The 18,028-nt window shown below is 40.8% G+C and overlaps 2 protein-coding genes across 3 annotated transcripts in view; one reads left to right on the forward strand and one right to left on the reverse strand.

Moving 5' to 3' along the window:
- Nucleotides 1–4,947, reverse strand: part of LOC139416658 (protein bicaudal D homolog 2-like) — a 39,397-nt gene extending 34,450 nt beyond the window's left edge. For both annotated transcript variants that reach the window (XM_071165602.1, XM_071165601.1), the window contains exons 1-2: nucleotides 4,784–4,947; nucleotides 3,710–4,038 (exon numbers count right to left, since the gene is read on the reverse strand). In XM_071165602.1, coding sequence (XP_071021703.1) covers nucleotides 3,710–3,955 — 246 coding nt within the window. In that variant the 5' untranslated portion in view covers nucleotides 3,956–4,038; nucleotides 4,784–4,947. The remainder of the gene's footprint in view (nucleotides 1–3,709; nucleotides 4,039–4,783) is intronic.
- An 8,645-nt stretch (nucleotides 4,948–13,592) lies between these two features.
- LOC139416659 (APEX nuclease (apurinic/apyrimidinic endonuclease) 2) lies at nucleotides 13,593–16,595 on the forward strand. The gene is made up of 6 exons (XM_071165603.1): nucleotides 13,593–13,819; nucleotides 14,047–14,130; nucleotides 14,475–14,658; nucleotides 14,833–14,976; nucleotides 15,110–15,179; nucleotides 15,303–16,595. Exons 1-6 carry the CDS (start codon nucleotides 13,705–13,707, stop codon nucleotides 16,488–16,490), a joined length of 1,785 nt encoding a protein of 594 aa, XP_071021704.1. The 5' UTR covers nucleotides 13,593–13,704; the 3' UTR covers nucleotides 16,491–16,595.
- Nucleotides 16,596–18,028: the final 1,433 nt, after the last annotated feature.

Genomic DNA, 18,028 nt, shown 5'->3' on the forward strand with positions numbered 1-18,028 from the left:
GGTCTGTTCCATGTAGAATAGCTTAGCCTATTTGTTGATACGCCGTACTTTAGTGAACTTGCGCGAGACATTGCAAGTCAAGAAATTGAGAGACATAGCATTGCGATAGCCTATACATCTTTTGATTACCGATGCATGGTTTTGACTGTCTGCCTTGTGGCCGACATGCCTACCTACGCTCCCCTCTCTCTCTCTGCTGTAAAAAAATGTGACAGTATTCTTGAAAGTAGCCTACGGCAACAAGTTTCCTCAATTGCAAAAATACTGAATCTTAGAGGAGTCGGTTCTTAGCGTAATCGAAGCTTGACACCCAGAAATGGGAGTCGATGGGCAAGGAATCAATTATTTTGGAGTCGACTCCCCGCCACTAAGCAGCAGAAAGTTGAGGATAACTAAAACAATTTTAAAAAACAACCTAGCTGCAAACAAAATTATATAACTGGTCAAAAAACACGAGGAAAAAAAGTCACACTTTAGTAGCCATCTTGTCAACTCAACCAAACTTCTACATATGGCATTCGGACAAAAAAATATTCCCAAATGATGTGTGACCACCCGCCAACGTGGCTGGTGAAACAGCCAATGACAAAAATCGTCCCGGATTTGGAAGTTGTAATTTCCAACCCTGCATAAGAACCATTAATAATTTAATTAATTGTATATAAAGAGTTTAACCTGTTTTTTGCAATAATCACTTATTTACTTTCAAGTAAATAGCCTTTCTGTTACAAATTTTAACAGAACCATACTTAATGCACACTTTTTGTAGCAGGCATTATAGACACAGGTCTCAAAAAATCTCTCAAGCACAAGGCCACCTGCTAGTGAGTTGCCTGTTAATCTTTATATTCAAGTTGACTTGGATCCATTTGCAAGCTAACAAGGCATAACAGTTTAAATTGTTATGATTGAACACACCCTACTGTCCATCTCCAAACAGTTTGAACAGCATGCTAGCTAGCCTGTCCACTTTGTTCAGATGTTGAAATCAAGGGACCTAACTTTTCTCAGAATGAGAACGGGTTGCCAATTCCTTATAGAATTATGTTTTACGCTTATTGCACATTTACAAAACACAGACTAGACACCTAGTATAACAGTCTTTGGCTAAAATACTGCAAGCAGTACATGGTACCGCAATGCCGTGCGTGACAAACTGAGCATACATTTCCCAGAATCAATGTTCATTGACAATCCCCTTTTAGTAGTGTCGCAATTAACGGAGTTGAGACATTAAATGGGTATCGTTAACTTCTCTATTATAGTAAAATAATGTTTTAATGTGTTTCAGTGTCAATATGACCAATTCTGTTGGACTAAACCTCAAACGCAAATAGGGAGTTGAAACCGCTTGTCAGAGAAGAAGAAGTGATCTCTCATATGTTGTTGTGAGTGGCAGGGGCTTGGTGTGTTTGTATAAACAGAGAGGAAGAAGCGAGGGGTTTCACTCTCACCAAAAATCAGTCCAAAATAAGCCCAATGCATTTTCATGAACTTATTTTGGATCTTAGCTTATTGCCTGCATTCCCACATTTGGGACAACGACTCCCATTGTTAGGGTAGAGACATGAGCATCTCGTCATTATAAACAGATCTCTGGTGTAAATGGTAAGGTGCACACAGCACAGAAGGAGCGAAGGAAACAAGACCAAAAAGACAGAACAGACAGACAAACGCTCATGAAAGGGAAAAATAAAAACTTGATTCTTGTGATACGGTCAACTTGATTCTTGTGATACGGTGAAAAATATACATTTGAATTAATCTAATTCAATAGATATATTGCCCAGCCCTACAATGCAGCCTTTTAAAAATCATAATATTAAAATTATTTCTGGGTAACAAATAAGTACCTTACTGTGTTTTCAATTCAAATGGTCAAAAAGACAAATAAATTCTTAACAAACAAAAATTCCTTAATTAAGCAAGTATTTTGTTAGGACTGTCTGGGAGTGGCCTGAGAGGGTAGGGGAAAACTGAAAATTAGCTGTTATGGCAGAGGTTTGGAAGTGTCTTGTTGGTCTATCAACTAATTTACCACCTGGTGATGTCTCCAGGCAGGCCAAAACTTCCATCCACCAAAACAGACTGACATTTCAGGCGGTCTTTTCAAACATCTCTTAAACTAAAAGGGCATTATCATCATTTTCACAGTATTATTCCAGCCTCAGTGTGGAAATATATATAAAAAACACAGGGAAACTAAATTTGACTGCACTGGGCCTTTAACAAACCATAGAACTATGCAAAAGGACTAATTTAACAATTTACACTGAACATTTTATAACAACACATTTACAGGAAAAACTGAAGATACAAAGTTTGGTAACAATAAAACTGAGGGAGTTTTACCATAATTCTGCACAGTTTCTCCAGTAAAATGTTCTTTTTTTCCCCGTGTAAATTGTCCAGTCGTCACTGTGCACAAGAGTTATGGTTTGTTCAAATTTGAAATCATTTGTTTAGCATACATTTGAAAGCGAAAAGTAATTGTACTTTACAATGAGGTATTTAAAACAGAATGGTAGCCCTATTTGTGCAGGGTCTATGTTGGATGCTACTAGCTGGATTAATGAATTACAAAAGCAATAGTCAGAATGTGACTGTACGTTCCTTTACAATATACATTTTTATGAGATTATTTATTTACATGAATGCCGCTTAACCTTTATATTAGTGATAATGATTTGCGTGCTATGAATAATATCTTTCCCTGCCCTGTTCACCCCTCTAATGCCATGCAGTCTACATTCAACAGAGCAGCTTAAAATTAATTCCAGTTTCCACTTCCAACATGGGATATGCTGACTAATGTGCCCTCATCCCTCCATCACAGATCCCTAGCAGAAATAAACAGTATCACATCTATACACATCAACATCATACGACACTACAGGAGCAGAAACCAACCTGTCCTCCTCTATCACACAAACTGAATGATTCATATGAACCCTAGACTATGCCTCTTGAGTCTTGGGGAAACTGTCATTCAGCCAAGTTAGTAACAAGAGTTCAAGACGATAGAATATCTTCATGGAACCTATCAAATGTTCAGTAGGCAATTCATACATTTCTACGTAACACTGGATTAAGAACAACTCCCGGCCAAACATTATGATTGTGATTATTTCTTTGTTTAGAACAGTTTAGCTAAAAGCTTCTGTCCTAACAGGAAGTCCATTGTGTGGCTAATCCTAGGTTGGTCAATACAGAGCAGCGTGTGACTGGCACTACTTGCACATCATCATCTGCTCATTTATCACTCCAGTGTTAATCTGCTCAATTGTAATTATTCGCTCCTATGGCCTATTTATTGCCTACCTCCTCATGCCTTTTGCACACACTGTATATAGACTATTTTTTCTACTGTGTCATTGACTTGTTTATTGTGTTATTGGCTTGTTTATTGTTTACTCCATGTGTAACTCTGTGTTGTTGTCTGTGTCACACTGCTTTGCTTTATCTTGGCCAGGTCGCAGTTGCAAATGAGAACTTGTTCTCAACTAGCCTACCTGGTTAAATAAAGGTGAAATACATAAAATAAAAAATGTAAAAACTTGTTCACACTGAAGTAGTTAGTGTGGAGCCTGATTAGACAAAGCAATACAAAATCTATCACAGAAAATGTCACCACCATGCACACGTAGTAGTAGCTTTAAGGTTGGAATTAAGGTTGGTATAGCTATAGACATTGAACATTTCTGCTGACCTCTTTGAGTTGCTGTTGCTCTTGTTTGAGGGTCTCATACTCCTCCTCCAGCTGGGTGTGTTTCTTCTTCAGTTCAGCACTCTCCTCCAGCACCACTAAGCCATAACGGGCCGCCTGTAGTTTCTCCTCATTGGCCTCCCGGAGCTCCAAATTCAGCCTCACCACCTCCGCCCTCAGGTCATTGCCCCCCATCTCGATCTCATCCCTCTCCGCCTCAGTCCCTGCTTGGCCTGCCTCCTCAAGCATCTTGTCCTCTTCCACCTCCTTCCCCAATACTCAGCTTGAGACACCTGCTTCCTCTTTCAATCCTCCTGCCTCATTACTGCTTGCTGTGGGTGATGAGGAAGGAAACAGCCCAGGAACATTGATTGTTTCATCGGACAGTTCAAAGTCACAAATAGTAACCAATGAGTTGAAAGCAACTTCAAACTAACCTGAGGATTAACTATTTGATTTGCTATCTTAAGAGTTGCTGGCTGCTGACAACTGGCTAAAATGGCGTGAAGTGAATAATAAACTTGGCAGCCCAGTCACAGACGGTCAAGAGTCAGATTATGTGATTAACGTTAGATGAGTTTAACTGGCTCCTCTCAGTCACTTTACTTGTGATCTTTGTTGTCAGGGTAAAGGCCATGGTAAAGAAAAATGTAACTGTCCGTCTGTAGCTAACGTTACTGTGTGCAGGCATTCAATCAGCTTATAGGCTAACGTTAACTTGCCAACCATGTTGGAAACTAGCTAGAAGCATTTCGGTGCACCTGCAAATTATGTGTAGGCGACCAATACAATTATATTGAATTTGTTAGCAGTAGTTAGCGAAATAGCTAACGTGTTAGTTAAGGCTTTAAGTTGATTCTTAAAGCGAACTAACAGTTAACGTCACCAGACACGGAGATTCGCAGATAGCTAGCCAACGTTCCCATTTTCTTAGCTAGCTACACTACTTAGTTGTCAGAACTGTCAAAACAAAGACTTCTGGCTATCTGTGGGCAGACTAGCTAGCTAGGCTAATTGTCTACCTAGAATTCAGCCGCTAACATAGCAATCAAGCGCATAGCTAACTAAATTACTTACCTCCAATATCGATTCACGTTTGTGGCCAAAAGTACAGTTGGTTATTTCAAAATCTTGTGTCGAAATTAAGCTAACCGGCAACCCTCAGAGAAAATATGACACTTCGTCGTCGAGTTTGTGTGGACAAGCTAACCGCCCCGGTTTTCCAGCCAATGTGCTTTTTGCTTTCTAGCTTGAGTTGGCACTTTGAAAGTCATTGCGCGCCGAAGCAACGAGAGTGAGTAGACACAGACCAGTGAACGACTGCCCCCTAGCAACGTCCAGTGTCACAACAACTACAGACCATAGACTTACAGACATCGCATCATTGAATCTGTACTACTATAGCGTATGTGAGAGTACGGGCAGTGACATTGAATCCATTTTGAAGTTGGGGTTGGAACCGGTTCAGGGAACAGAACAGAAAAAATAACTACATTTTTGAGGAACAGAATCAGAACTGGGAACGAAGGTGATCTATACAGTTCCGGAACAGAACCATTATTTTAAAAGCATGGGAAACGGTTAATCATGTTATTTTAGTTCCTGGCATGTTTTTTTCAGTCCCACAAAAAACGCAACAAAGTACCTATACAAAGCCCTGACTCTGTCACTCAGAAACATATTCCAGTGCCTGTCTGTCAGATGGAAATATTTTATAGTCTGTTTATGCTACCTGCCTCACCCCCTGCGAAGGATAGGTTACTGTATCCTACTGGCGAAGTTACAAGCGTGATTCAGAAATTAGGGAGAGATTTTTAATTAGAGAAGAATTTATTAATTTTTTCACTGATAGTTAAGGATACTATAGTTATCACATTTCACATTTGATTTATTAACTACAAAAAGGTAAGATGTATATTTTATTCTGGTGCTGCTCTGCACACACAAGCTTGTTAGCTAGCTAGCTAACAATAGCTCTAGTCCATTGTTAAGGCAACTCTCAGAAGTTCAAAGACATTCAAAGTTACTTCATAGAAGCCGCTCATCCGTAGATATAATTATGTGGGCCTAATTCAGATAATGCATAGCATAACAAGATTCTTAGTGCTTCAAGCCAAGCCTCATCCTCCCTCTCTTGCTCTCTCCCCACCCACAAAATGTAAGTCTCATCTTGCTCTGTACACTTTTCTGTCTATCATGCATATAAACCACTAGGCTATTGCCTGCCAACTTCATAGTAAGCTACGCTATCAGCACTGATTGGTGGTTATTTAATGTTGAGCTAGATGTAAAAAAAATATATATAAAAAATCTTAGGTTTAAAAAGGAATAGAAAGGAACGACATAAACAGGTACTTTTTTGGGGGGCTCTAAATGGTTCATAACTTTTTTTTTGATAGTTGAAAAAATAATGGTTTTGTTCAGAATGTAAAAATTGACAATAATTTTGGTTCCAACCCCTGTTTCGAAGTAGTCAATAATCTTCTTATTTTACTACTTCTTATGAGATGGCAAAGAAACTGAAAAGGTGCACACAGTCCTGGAGTGTGTTGTTTGAACAGGTATAAAGCCAAGGTTGGCGATTTAGTGCCACCTGCAGTTATGGAGTGTTTGCTCACGAGTATAGTTCATTGGCTGATACCTACTGGTGACCTGGATGAAGAAGTCTCAACCCAGTTGACTACTTCAAAATGGTGAAAGTCATAATGCTAAAACAGGGGTTTGGGCACTAGAGTTCTCTATCTATCTCTATGCTACAGACAGACACACAGATAATTATATTTTATCAAATCAATTGTTACTCTGTTACAAAAAGCTTTCATTCCAAAGATAATGTCAAATAAAACAGTTAAAAACAACGCATACATGCTTCTGATCCATGTTCTCATTTTCTTATTGGAATAGCATAAACTTATATATTTTTTTATTCATTATACAAAATTATCAACAATCTTGTTGATAGTGCTGTTAAGAAGGTAAAATGAAACATGTCTAGCAAAACGAAACAAGGGTATAAATAAGAAAATACAGAATACATACAAAAAATATTAAAAAAATATATCTAAAAAAATATTTTAAAAATATGACAATTCCAGTGCATTTGTATTCACTCAGAAAAATAATTAATTATAATGATTCAGGACATGCTAACTGGTTGTATAACTACAACGAGGTAGCAAGTCTGACATCTCTGAGTTTGCTAGTTTGGACTAGCATGTGAATGTGACATAAAACGGTTATGGTTAGGTATTTGGATTTATTATGGATCCCCATTAGCTGCTGCCAAGCCAACAGCTACGTTTTCTGGGGTCCAGCAAAATTAAGGCAGTTTGTACAATTTTTAAAACATTACAATACATTCAAAGATTTCACAACACACTATGTGCCCTCGGTGTCTTACTCCACCACTACCACATACAGTATCTACAGTACAAAATCCAAGTGTACGTGTGTGTATAGTGCGTATGTTATCTTGTGTGTGTGTGTGTAAGCATGTGTCTGTGCCGATGTTTGTGTTGCTTCACACTTCCCGCTGTTCCATAAGGTTTTTTTTTATCCGTTTTTTTTTTCAATCTAATTTTACTGCTTGGATCAGTTTCTTGATGTGGAATAGAGTTCCATGTAGTCATGGCTCTATATAGTACCTTGCGCCTCTCATAATATGTTCTGGACTTGGGGACTGTGAAGAGACCTCTTGTGGCATGTCTTGTGGAATATGCATAGGTGTCCAAGTTGTGCACCAGTAGTTCAAACAGACAGCTCGGTGCATTCAACATGTCAATACCTCTCATAAATACAAGTAGTGATGAAGTCAATCTCTCCTCCACTTTCAGCCAGGTTGACATGCATATTATTAATATTAGCTCTCTGTGTCCATCCAAGGGCCAGCCGTGCTGCCCTGTTCTGAGACAATTGCAATTTTCCTAAGTCTTTTTTTGTGGCACCTGACCACACGACTGAACAGTAGTCAAGGTGCGACAAAACTAGGGCCTGTAGGACCTGCCTTGTTGATAGTGCTGTTAAGAAGGTAGAAGGTTTACGGTTTAGTGAATGATTTGTCCCAAATACAATGCTTTTAGTTTCAGAAATATTTAGGTCTAACTTATTCCTTGCCACTCACTCTGAAACTAACTGCAACTCTTTGTTAAGTGTTGCAGTCATTTCAGTCGCTATAGTAGCTGACATGTATAGTTTTGAGTCATTCGCATACATAGACACTCTCGCTTTTCTCAAAGCCAGTGGCATGTCATTAGTAAATAGTGAAAAAGTAATGAGCCTAGACAGCTGCCCTGGGGAATTCCTGATTCTGGAGAGGAGAGGCTTGGAGAGGCTTCCATTAAAGAACACCTTCTGTGTGCTGTTGGACAGGTAACTCTTTATCCACGATATAGGAGGGGGTGTAAAGCCATAACACACATTTTTTCAGCTGCAGACTATGAACGATAATGTCAAAAGCCGCACTGAAGTCTAACAAAACAGCCCCCACAATCTTTTATCATCAATTTATCTCAGCCAATCATCAGTCATTTGTGTCAGCGCTGTGCTTGTTGAATGTCCTTCCCTATAAGCAAGCTGAAAGTCTGTTGTCAATTTGTTTATTTTAAAATAGCATTGTATCTGGTCAAACACTATTTTTTCCCAAAAAGTTTACTAAGGGTTGGTAACAGGCTGATTGGTCGACTATTTGAGCCAGTAAAGGGGCTTTACCATTCTTAGGTAGCGGAATGACTTTTGCTTCCCTCCAAGCCTGAGGGCAAACACATTCTAGTAGGCTTAAATTGACATCATGACTTGACCTTGTTTTTTTCCGAGTCCCTGTTGTCTTGAAAGCACCATCATTACTACTACTTAACCAGAGTTGGATGACCACTCAAAACGATTTTTCCCAGTCTGAGCTCATTTCTTTTCAAGTTCCCATTTGTCTTGAAAGCACTGAAGTCGGGAAGTCGTAGATTTCCGAGTTTCCAATTCCCAGTAGTTTTGAATGTGGCATTAGATGGGAGTTTCTGACTGGTCTTGGAACTGTGACAACAGGCAGCCGCTCCCCGCTTTGCTCAATGAGATATATAGTGATTCTACCCTCAACAGACTATCGTATATGTTGATTAAATCGGACTTTAATAATATAATGAGTAATTCAGGAATGTCACGACTTAAGTGACACAAGAAAACTCGTTAAAATAGCAACTCTACAGATCGCAATCTTCTTCTTCTTCTGTGGAGTTTAACAGGGGTTGGCATCCAACAAGTTGCATTACGTCCCCAACTGAACTATAGTATCAATTCATTACACTTTGTGATACAAAATGGGGAAACGGGAAAATGTTTAAATATAATTTTAATTACCCTACCAACTAACTCTACATTTAAAACTGGTCTGCTAATGCAGGACGATTAGGCCTTTTGTGATTTTTTTTGTTAAATTAATAATAACAAAAAATATTCCGATTTTTCAGAGGTTGCTGCAGCACCCTCAGAACCCCTACTTCCCACGACTATGCCCTATTCTATTACTTTAACCAACCCGATCTGATCCTACCCCAGGCCAACGACCTGAGAGGACGGGACACTACCACTCAACACACCCTCTAACTCTTCTGAAGTCAAATATCGTACCCCAAGGTACTTCTCTGCAGCTGCCACAACAACATCTATTTTGTGTGACTTACGTTCCATCTCTGCAGTACAGTTTAAAACCATTGCTATGAACGCTAAGAAGCCAACCTTACTGAAACATAGGCTGTATCACTCATTTGCCTATCCCTCTGATCTGTTACAGATCTACTATTCACAGGAATCCTCTCAGAATCCCTAACCCTTCATCCACCCTACACTACTTTCTTCACTGCCTCAGCATACAACATCTTCTGCTCTACTCTGACCCTGGCCACCTCAACCTGCCTCTCTCGCACCGGACACCTCTGATCCCAGCAACATGGACACCCTTACAGTTGACAAATCAAATCGTATTGTATTGGTCACATACACATGGTTAGCAGATGTTATTGCGAGTGTAGCGAAATGCTTGTGCTTCTAGTTCCGACAGTGCAGCAATATCTAACATGTAATCTAGCAATTCCGCAACAACTACCTAATACACACAAATCTAAGTAAGGAACGTATTCATATAAATATATGGATGAGCAATGACAGAGTGGCATAGGCAATCTGCAAAATATGGTATAAAATACAGTATATACATATGAGATGAGTAATGCAAGATATTTAAACATTATTAGCCCGACCAACCAGTGCCTCCGCACATTGGCCAACCGGGCATTGTGTCCCGCCACCCACCACCCGCCAAACCCTCTTTTATGCTACTGCTACTCTCTGTTTATCATATATGCATAGTCACTTTAACCATATCTACATGTACATACTACCTCAATCAGCCTGACTAAACAGTGTCTGTATGTAGCCTCGTTACTGTTATAGCCTTGCTACTGTATACAGCCTCGCTACTGTTATTTTTCACTGTCTTTTTACTGTTGTTTTTATTTCTTTACTTACCTATTGTTCACCTAATACCTTTATTTTATTTTTTAAATTGCACTGTTGGTAAGTAAGCACTTCACTGTAAGGTCTACACCTGTTGTATTCGGCGCACGTGACAAATACACTTTGATTTGATTGCTGAAGTTCCAGTGATCCATTTATAACTTTTCCCACCAAAACTACACATTCCTCAGTCCCATATCCTCCTGCACACTTCCCACATCTTAGAATCTCCCTCCTACACACTGCTGTGACATGCCCATAAATCTGGCACCTATAACATGGCAGTGTATTCGGCACAAAAGCTCTAACAGCATAACTCCCCACAGAATGTGCATCGCAGCAAACGGCGGGCGTCACAAACACCAGGAATCTTCAACTTAAATTGCTCACCCTCCACACTTAACACTACCCCAGAAATCACTCCCTTCAATGGTGCAATGTACTGAAACGCAAAGCAAGATACAGGTCTTTCCCCAAGTTACGTCACATGGAGCACCTGCTCCCTCTAATCTGAAGAAACACCAACAAACATCGCAAAAGGCCTGGTCCCACCCTCTTCAAAACTCCCACTCCCACTGGACCAAACATATCTTTATCATGACCATGACCATCGATGCAAGGCTCGGGCACCAAGTTCCTCACAACACCTTCCATTTCATCTCCAGAACTCGAACTGGGGTCCGGCTCACTCTGTTTAAACTTGACACCAATCTTCCTCAACATACCCTCTCCCTTATTTCTAGCTTCAACAGATTGAAACCTATCCTCTGCCTCGCTCAATCTTTTCAACCTCCAAATCCACCTCTAACCAATTACCCAACTTTTCCATGCCAAAATCCATTTTTAGCCTCCTCGAGAGACATGCTAGACCATGTACTCCCTCCACTTTTATTTTTATTTAACCTTTTTTTAACTAGGCAAGTCAGTTAAGAACAAATTATTATTTACAATGACGGCCTACCCTGGCCAAACCCTAACCCGGACGACGTGGGGCCAATTGTGCGCTGCCCTATGGGACTCCCAATCACGGCCGTTGTGATACAGCTTGGAATCGAACCAGGGTCTGTAGTGACACCTCTAGCATTGAGATGCAGTGCCTTAGACCGCTACGCCACTCTGTTTGACGTTCCAAACCATATAAAGATTGCGATCACTACAATGAATGGCTAAATTACTTCAGGACACGAAGGGTCCACAGAACTTCTCCTGACCGCTCTATCACATATCAGTCAATCAATGTTACAAAGTGCTTATACAGAAATGTTACAAAGTGCTTATATAACCACAAAGAGCAAGCAATGCAGATGTACTTTGACCAAAGACAGTACAGTATAAAGATAGGCAAAAACTGCTTTTGCAATAGAAATCCCAGATCACACTTGTATGCGATGTCATGGCGAAGTTGGCTAGCTAATCTCATGTGCAGAAACACGTCATCGGGTCAACAGTAACTGTTTTCTCGCTCCAAACTGCGCATGTGCAGGCCGCCAAATCAAAGAAACTCCTTCGATAAAAAGTTGATTTTGACGAAAATGAAAACGTGTCAATTTGTCTCTTTCAAAAAAGCAAATCTAAGAAGGTAGTAGATGTGTTCTATGCTTCTGTGCTTCCCGCTCTTTCGTTTTTTGCTAATTTTACTCTTAGTTGTGTACATCAGCTTAAAACAGCTGAAAATAAAATATTTTTGGTTATGGAAAATATATTTCACAGCGGTTTAGATTAGAGGTCGACCGATTAATCGGAATGGCCGATTAATTAGGGCCGATTTCAAGTTTTCATAAGATCGGAAATCGGTATTTTTGGACACTTTTTTACACCTTTATTTAACTAGGCAAGTCAGTTAAGAACACATTCTTATTTTCAATGACGGCCTAGGAACAGTGGGTTCACTGTCTTGTTCAGGGGCAGAATTACAGATTTTTACCTTGTCAGCTCGGGGATTCAATCTTGCAACCTTACAGTTAACTAGTCCAACGCTCTAACCACCTGATTACATTGCACTCCACGAGGAGACTGCCTGTTACGTGAATGCAGTAAGAAGCCAATGTAAGTTGCTAGCTAGCATTAAACTTATCTTATAAAAATACAATCAATCATAATCACTAGTTAACTACACATGGTTGATGATATTACTAGTTTATCTAGCGTGTCCTGCGTTGCATATAATCGATGCGGTGCGTATTCACGAAAAATGACTGTCTTGCTCCAATGTGGAACCATAAACATCAATGCCTTTCTTAAAATCAATACACAAGTATATATTTTTAAACCTGCATATTTAGTTAATATTGCCTGCTAACCTGGCTCGTTGCGAACTCTGTGAAGACTATTTCTTCCTAGCAAAGACAGCCAACTTTCTCCAAACGGGGGATGATTTAACAAAAGCGCATTTGGGAAAAAACACAATCGTTGCACGACTGTACCTAACCATAAACATCAATGCCTTTCTTAAAATCAATACACAGAAGTATATATTTTTAAACCTGCATATTTTGCTAAAAGAAATCCAGGTTAGCAGGCAATATTTACCAGGTGCAATTGTGTCACTTCTCTTGCGTTCATTGCACGCAGAGTCAGGGTATATGCTCCCAGGTATATATTACCTGGGAACATTGAAGACTCCTGTTAAAAGGAACCACCAGCTTTCATATGTTCTCATGTTCTGAGCAAGGAACTTAAACGTTAGATTTTTTACATGGCGCATATTGCACTTTTACTTTCTTCTCCAACAATTTGTTTTTGCATTATTTTACCAAATTGAACATGTTTCATTTCATTTGAGGCTAATTTGATTTTATTGATGTATTATATTAAGTTAAAATAAGTGTTCATTCAGTATTGTTATAATTGTCATTATTACAAATACATTTTTAAAAATCGTCCGATTAATCGGTATCAGCTTTTTTTGGTCCTCCAATAATCGGTATTGGTGTTGAAAAATCATAATCGGTCGACCACTAGTTTAGATGGTACAATGATTCTCGACACTAGGGGTGTCAAACTCATTCCATGGAGGGCCTAGTGTCAACTCTTTTTTGTTTTTTCCTTTCAATTAAGACCTAGACAACCAGGTGAGGTGAGTTCCTTACTAATCAGTGACCTTAATGAATCAATCAAATCCAAGGGAGGAGCACAAACTGAAATTACTTGAATTTTAGCAACCAAGTAATGGTGGAGTGATTTCTGCATAGTGCATTGGCTCCTATCTAGGTTGTGTTTTTAGATTAAGAAAATTGAACAACTGAGGAAGAATTGTTCATTTCTCTCGTTGACTTCTCAAACCCCGGCCTGGTCGGCTTGGTTTGTTTTTGCAAGCTTTCCCGGAAGTGTAGCGATTTTGTGCCTCTGGGTTTAGAAACTCTGTCGAAAATGTTCTTATTCGATTGACGTACTTCCGGGTCACTTCCGTGTTATCCAGTCGTCACGTTTCAAGTACAATTTTTGTAAAGCAAATTGTAAAAAATATGTGAAAAGTTGGTCACGAGTGTCGTAAAACCATGAAGATTGTCAGTTGGAACATTAATGGCATAAGAACTTTCAAGGGTGGAATTAAAAATGCGCTTGAGTCGCTGGATGCTGACATCGTATGTGTCCAAGAGACAAAAGTAACAAGTAAGAATTTTACGCGGGAGAGTCTACAGTATATTTTGAGTGACGAGTTGGCAGGCATGCTAGGGCAAACAGATTGGCACTCGGGCTAACTTGATAATGTAACGGAAGATATGTGATAAATATGTGATTGTACAATACATGTAAGATTCTCTGCTACAATTTGAACTCTGACAATGTTACAGCTAGGCTAGCTACTAATTCTGTCACCCTGGGTTTGTCTGTGACAGGAGACCTGCTGGATGAGAGGACTGCTATTGTTGAAGGTTATAACTCATATTTCAGCTTTAGTCGTGGACGCAGTGGCTACTCAGGTTGGGACCATTCATAATTTTCCAACGTATTGAGTTTGAGGATCACGCAAGCCCAGATTCAGTCATTTTCGTCTGAACAAAATAGCCACATAATCCCTTTTATATCAGAGAGCAAGACACAATGACCCTTGGGTCCCCTGAAACAGTGTTCCTGGTCTGTTTTTCAATTAGTTCCCATGGATTGCATTGGTCCATTAGTTCCATTATCACAAATTCCTGCCAAAAAAAGAATGACCCACAGAAATAGTATTCCGTATTAAAGGATGTTTTGAGTCCTATGTTCTCCCATTGTGCCTTCACATTCCTACATTAGTATGTACCTCGCTAATCTGTTTATTAAATAGGAGTTGCTACTTACTGCAAAGACAGTGCCACCCCATTTGCTGCAGAAGAGGGCTTGACCGGTCTGCTCACCACCAACCACGAGGGGACCATTGGATGCTATGGTGACTCGAGTGAGTTCTCCAGTGAGGAGCTGCAGCTCCTGGACAACGAGGGAAGGGCTGTTCTCACACAGCACAGAGTCATGTACGGAGGAAAAAAATAGACCTTTATCACGTGATTTGTCCCATGCTATTCTTTAGGTTTTCTGAAATACTGTTATGGATTGTATCAATTGTTAACCTGTTGTGGCACTGAAAAGCCATTGTGTTTCCCCAATGATCTGAGTGTTTCTTTGTGTGTCCACTTGCTTTTTCACAGGTGTGAAGACACACCTGAAACAGTTACGGTTATCAATGTATACTGCCCACGAGCTGACCCAGAAAAGCCTGAACGTAAACATTTCAAACTGCAGTTCTACAAGCTGCTTCAATGTCGGGCTGAAGCAATTTTAGAAGCTGGGAGGTGAGTGGGCTATATGCAGGAGGGCTTGGGTTGGGTGGGTATCATAATAGGGGACAAACTGATATGAGATTTGTTCAATGTGTTTTATTGGAAGTCTTAATTTCTCCTTGTTTTCTCTGACCGGTCCACCCAGCCGTGTAATCATCTTGGGAGATGTGAATACATCCCACCGGCCCATAGATCACTGTGACCCAGATTACATAGTAAGTGAAGTAATCAGAATTCTTTCAGGTGATAGGTTTGATGTCTTCATTCAGACATAATCACATTTACTTTTGAGTTTTGACTTCTGTTTACGAATAGCTGATGATGTTTACTTTTATTAGGATGATTTTGAGGATCACCCCGGGAGGAAATGGTTAAATGGTTTACTGGTTGATGACAGTGAAGGAAAGGAGTATGAAAAAAACAATGAGGAGTCTGAGAATACCTCATCAAAACCCCTCCGCGGCGGCAAGTTTGTGGACACCTTCCGCCATTTTCACCCAACACGCTCCAAGGCCTTCACCTGTTGGAACACTATGACTGGAGCCAGGCAGACCAACTATGGCACACGTATCGACTACATCTTCGCAGACCATCCCTTGGTTAAAATGGGGTTTGTGGCAGCAGACATCATGCCAGAGGTGGAGGGGTCTGATCACTGCCCTGTCTGGGGGAAACTGTGCTGCCCCCTCCTGTCCAGCTCCAAGCTGCCTCCCCTCTGTACCCGCAACCTACCAGAGTTCGCTGGCAGGCAGCAGAAACTCTCACGCTTCCTCATCAAGATGGACCAACAACAACCTGTCAGAGAGGCCTGCAGGGACCCAGTACCAGGATCTCAGGAGACTGGGGAGACCCGAGAGAACCTGAATCCACTGGGATCAGCAGGGACCACCTCCACTGGAAAGAAACGGAAGTTGGCAGTCGAATCTGGTGTCCCAAAGAGCAAAAAGATTATGACACTGAAGGCTGCTACCCCAAAGCCCCAAGGCAACCTCCTAGCCTTTTTCAAGCCCAAATCTGTACCTGTGGCCCCAACCAGGGAAGACCCTGTGAGTCAGTGTGAGAGGGGAGAAGAGAGAAATGAAGTGACCCCATCACAACCACATACCTTCAAGGGAGGACATTCTGCAGGACAAGATGTTCCATCAATTCCAGGCACGCCGTGCACAGAATATCCCCAGGGTGTCTGTATGGGAGACAAAGTCTATGTACCTGGCAGCAACATACAGGATGCCAGTGTCAATAGTCAAAACCAGGAGAAGGATGCAGCCCTGGCTTCTGAGGCTACTGTAGACCCCCCATGTCCCAGGAAGGGGGCTTCACTGGGCGGTTTCTGGAAGACGGTCCTGCGTGGGCCACCCCCACCGCCCCCCTGTAAGGCTCATGGGGAACCCTGTGTACTCCGCACAGTCAAGAAGGCAGGTCCAAACATGGGCAAGCAGTTCTTTGTGTGTAACCGCCCTCAGGGCCATGCATCCAATCCCGAGGCTCGCTGTAACTACTTTTCTTGGGTGGATAAAGGAAAATAGTGACTATGCCGTAGAAACGCACTGACATTTCCTCAATGTGGTGATTTTATAAGCATTGTTAATCTGTTTGCTATATTAGTCAAATAAAGACAGTAGTTTTATAAATGTAGTTTTAACTTCGCTAATGTATTTCACATAATCACATTGAGGCCTTTCTCACCATATGACAAGCATCCCAAAGATTCTGTTGGTGTTTATTTTTACTGCTTATGAAATTACAATGGATGCTAAACTTAGTCACAGAGTGATCTGTTTCTCTTCATCTATAGTGCAGCATGAATATACAGTGTTTATTTTCAGGAAATAGTATTCCTTGTGTTCTTTATGAACTCTAGATGGTAGCAGGTCTCAAGTATGATCATCATAGGTCTGCATCAATATTTCTACAATTATCTCAAAGTAATTAATCATTCTATAGAGCTCAAATATGGAGTTGGGAATGCCAAGGTTTCATATCCTTCCTATGCTTATGAATATTAATATTTATTTATGGTCTTTCAACTTTGCATGTCAGGAGCGGAGGAGGCTCTTGTGCAACCATTAGAGTCCCCATATTATTTCTATTTCCCCTATTTCATTTACAACACAGTGCTGATGGCAGTAGTTTCCATTAAAATTGGTCACCTTACTATAGAAGTTCTAGGTAAGACGGCCCCAAAAAAGTACTATATTTTTGTCTGATGACAACTTTATTCTCAGATCAATATGTTTAATCAAATCGACATTTTTGTCACGTGCGCCGAATACAACAGGTGTAGACCCCACAGTGAAATGCTTACTTACAGGCTCCAACCAATGGTGTGGGAAAAAAGGTGTGCGTGTGTGTGGGTAAGTAAAGAAATAAAACAACAGTAAAAAGACATTTGAAAAAAGAGTAGCAAGGCTACATACAGACACCTGTTAGTCAGGCTTATGGAGGTAGTATGTACATGTAGGTATTGTTAAAGTGACTGCATATATGATGAACAGAGTAGCAGAAATGTAAAAAGAGGGGTTGGCGGGTGGTGGGACACAATGCAGATAGCCCGGTTAGTCAATGTGCGGGAGCACGGTTTTCTCGGGCCATTTAGGTAGTATGTACATGAACGTATAGTTAAAGTCACTCTGCATATAAGATAAACAGAGTAGTAGCTGTGCAAAAGAGGGGTTGGGGGGGCACACAATGCAAATAGTCTGCGTAACCATTTGGTTACCTATTCAGGAGTCTTATGGCTTGGGGGTAGAAACTGTTGAGAAGCCTTTTTGTCCTAGACTTGGCACTCCAGTATCGCTTGCCATGCGGTAGTAGAGAGAACAGTCTATGACTGGGGTGGCTGGGGTCTTTGACAATTTTTAGGGCCTTCCTCTGACACCGTCTGGTGTAGAGGTCCTGGATGGCAGGCAGCTTTTCCCCAGTGATGTACTGGGCCGTACGCACTACCCTCTGAAGTGCCTTGCGGTTGGAGGCCGAGCAATTGCCGTACCAGGCAGTGATGCAACCGGCTCTCTGTTGTAGCTGTAGAACCTTTTGAGGATCTCAGGACCCATGCCAAATCTTT

Source organism: Oncorhynchus clarkii, chromosome 9 (assembly GCF_045791955.1).
Source record: "Oncorhynchus clarkii lewisi isolate Uvic-CL-2024 chromosome 9, UVic_Ocla_1.0, whole genome shotgun sequence".
Taxonomy (NCBI): Eukaryota; Metazoa; Chordata; class Actinopteri; order Salmoniformes; family Salmonidae; genus Oncorhynchus; species Oncorhynchus clarkii.

Coding starts and splice junctions, on each gene's coding strand:
- LOC139416659 (XM_071165603.1), top strand. CDS start 13,705: ATGAAGATTGTCAGTTGGAACATTAATGGCATAAGAACTTTCAAGGGT. Junction 14,131..14,474: donor TGGACGCAGTGGCTACTCAG/GTTGGGACCATT, acceptor TTTATTAAATAG/GAGTTGCTACTTACTGCAAA. Junction 14,977..15,109: donor GCAATTTTAGAAGCTGGGAG/GTGAGTGGGCTA, acceptor CGGTCCACCCAG/CCGTGTAATCATCTTGGGAG.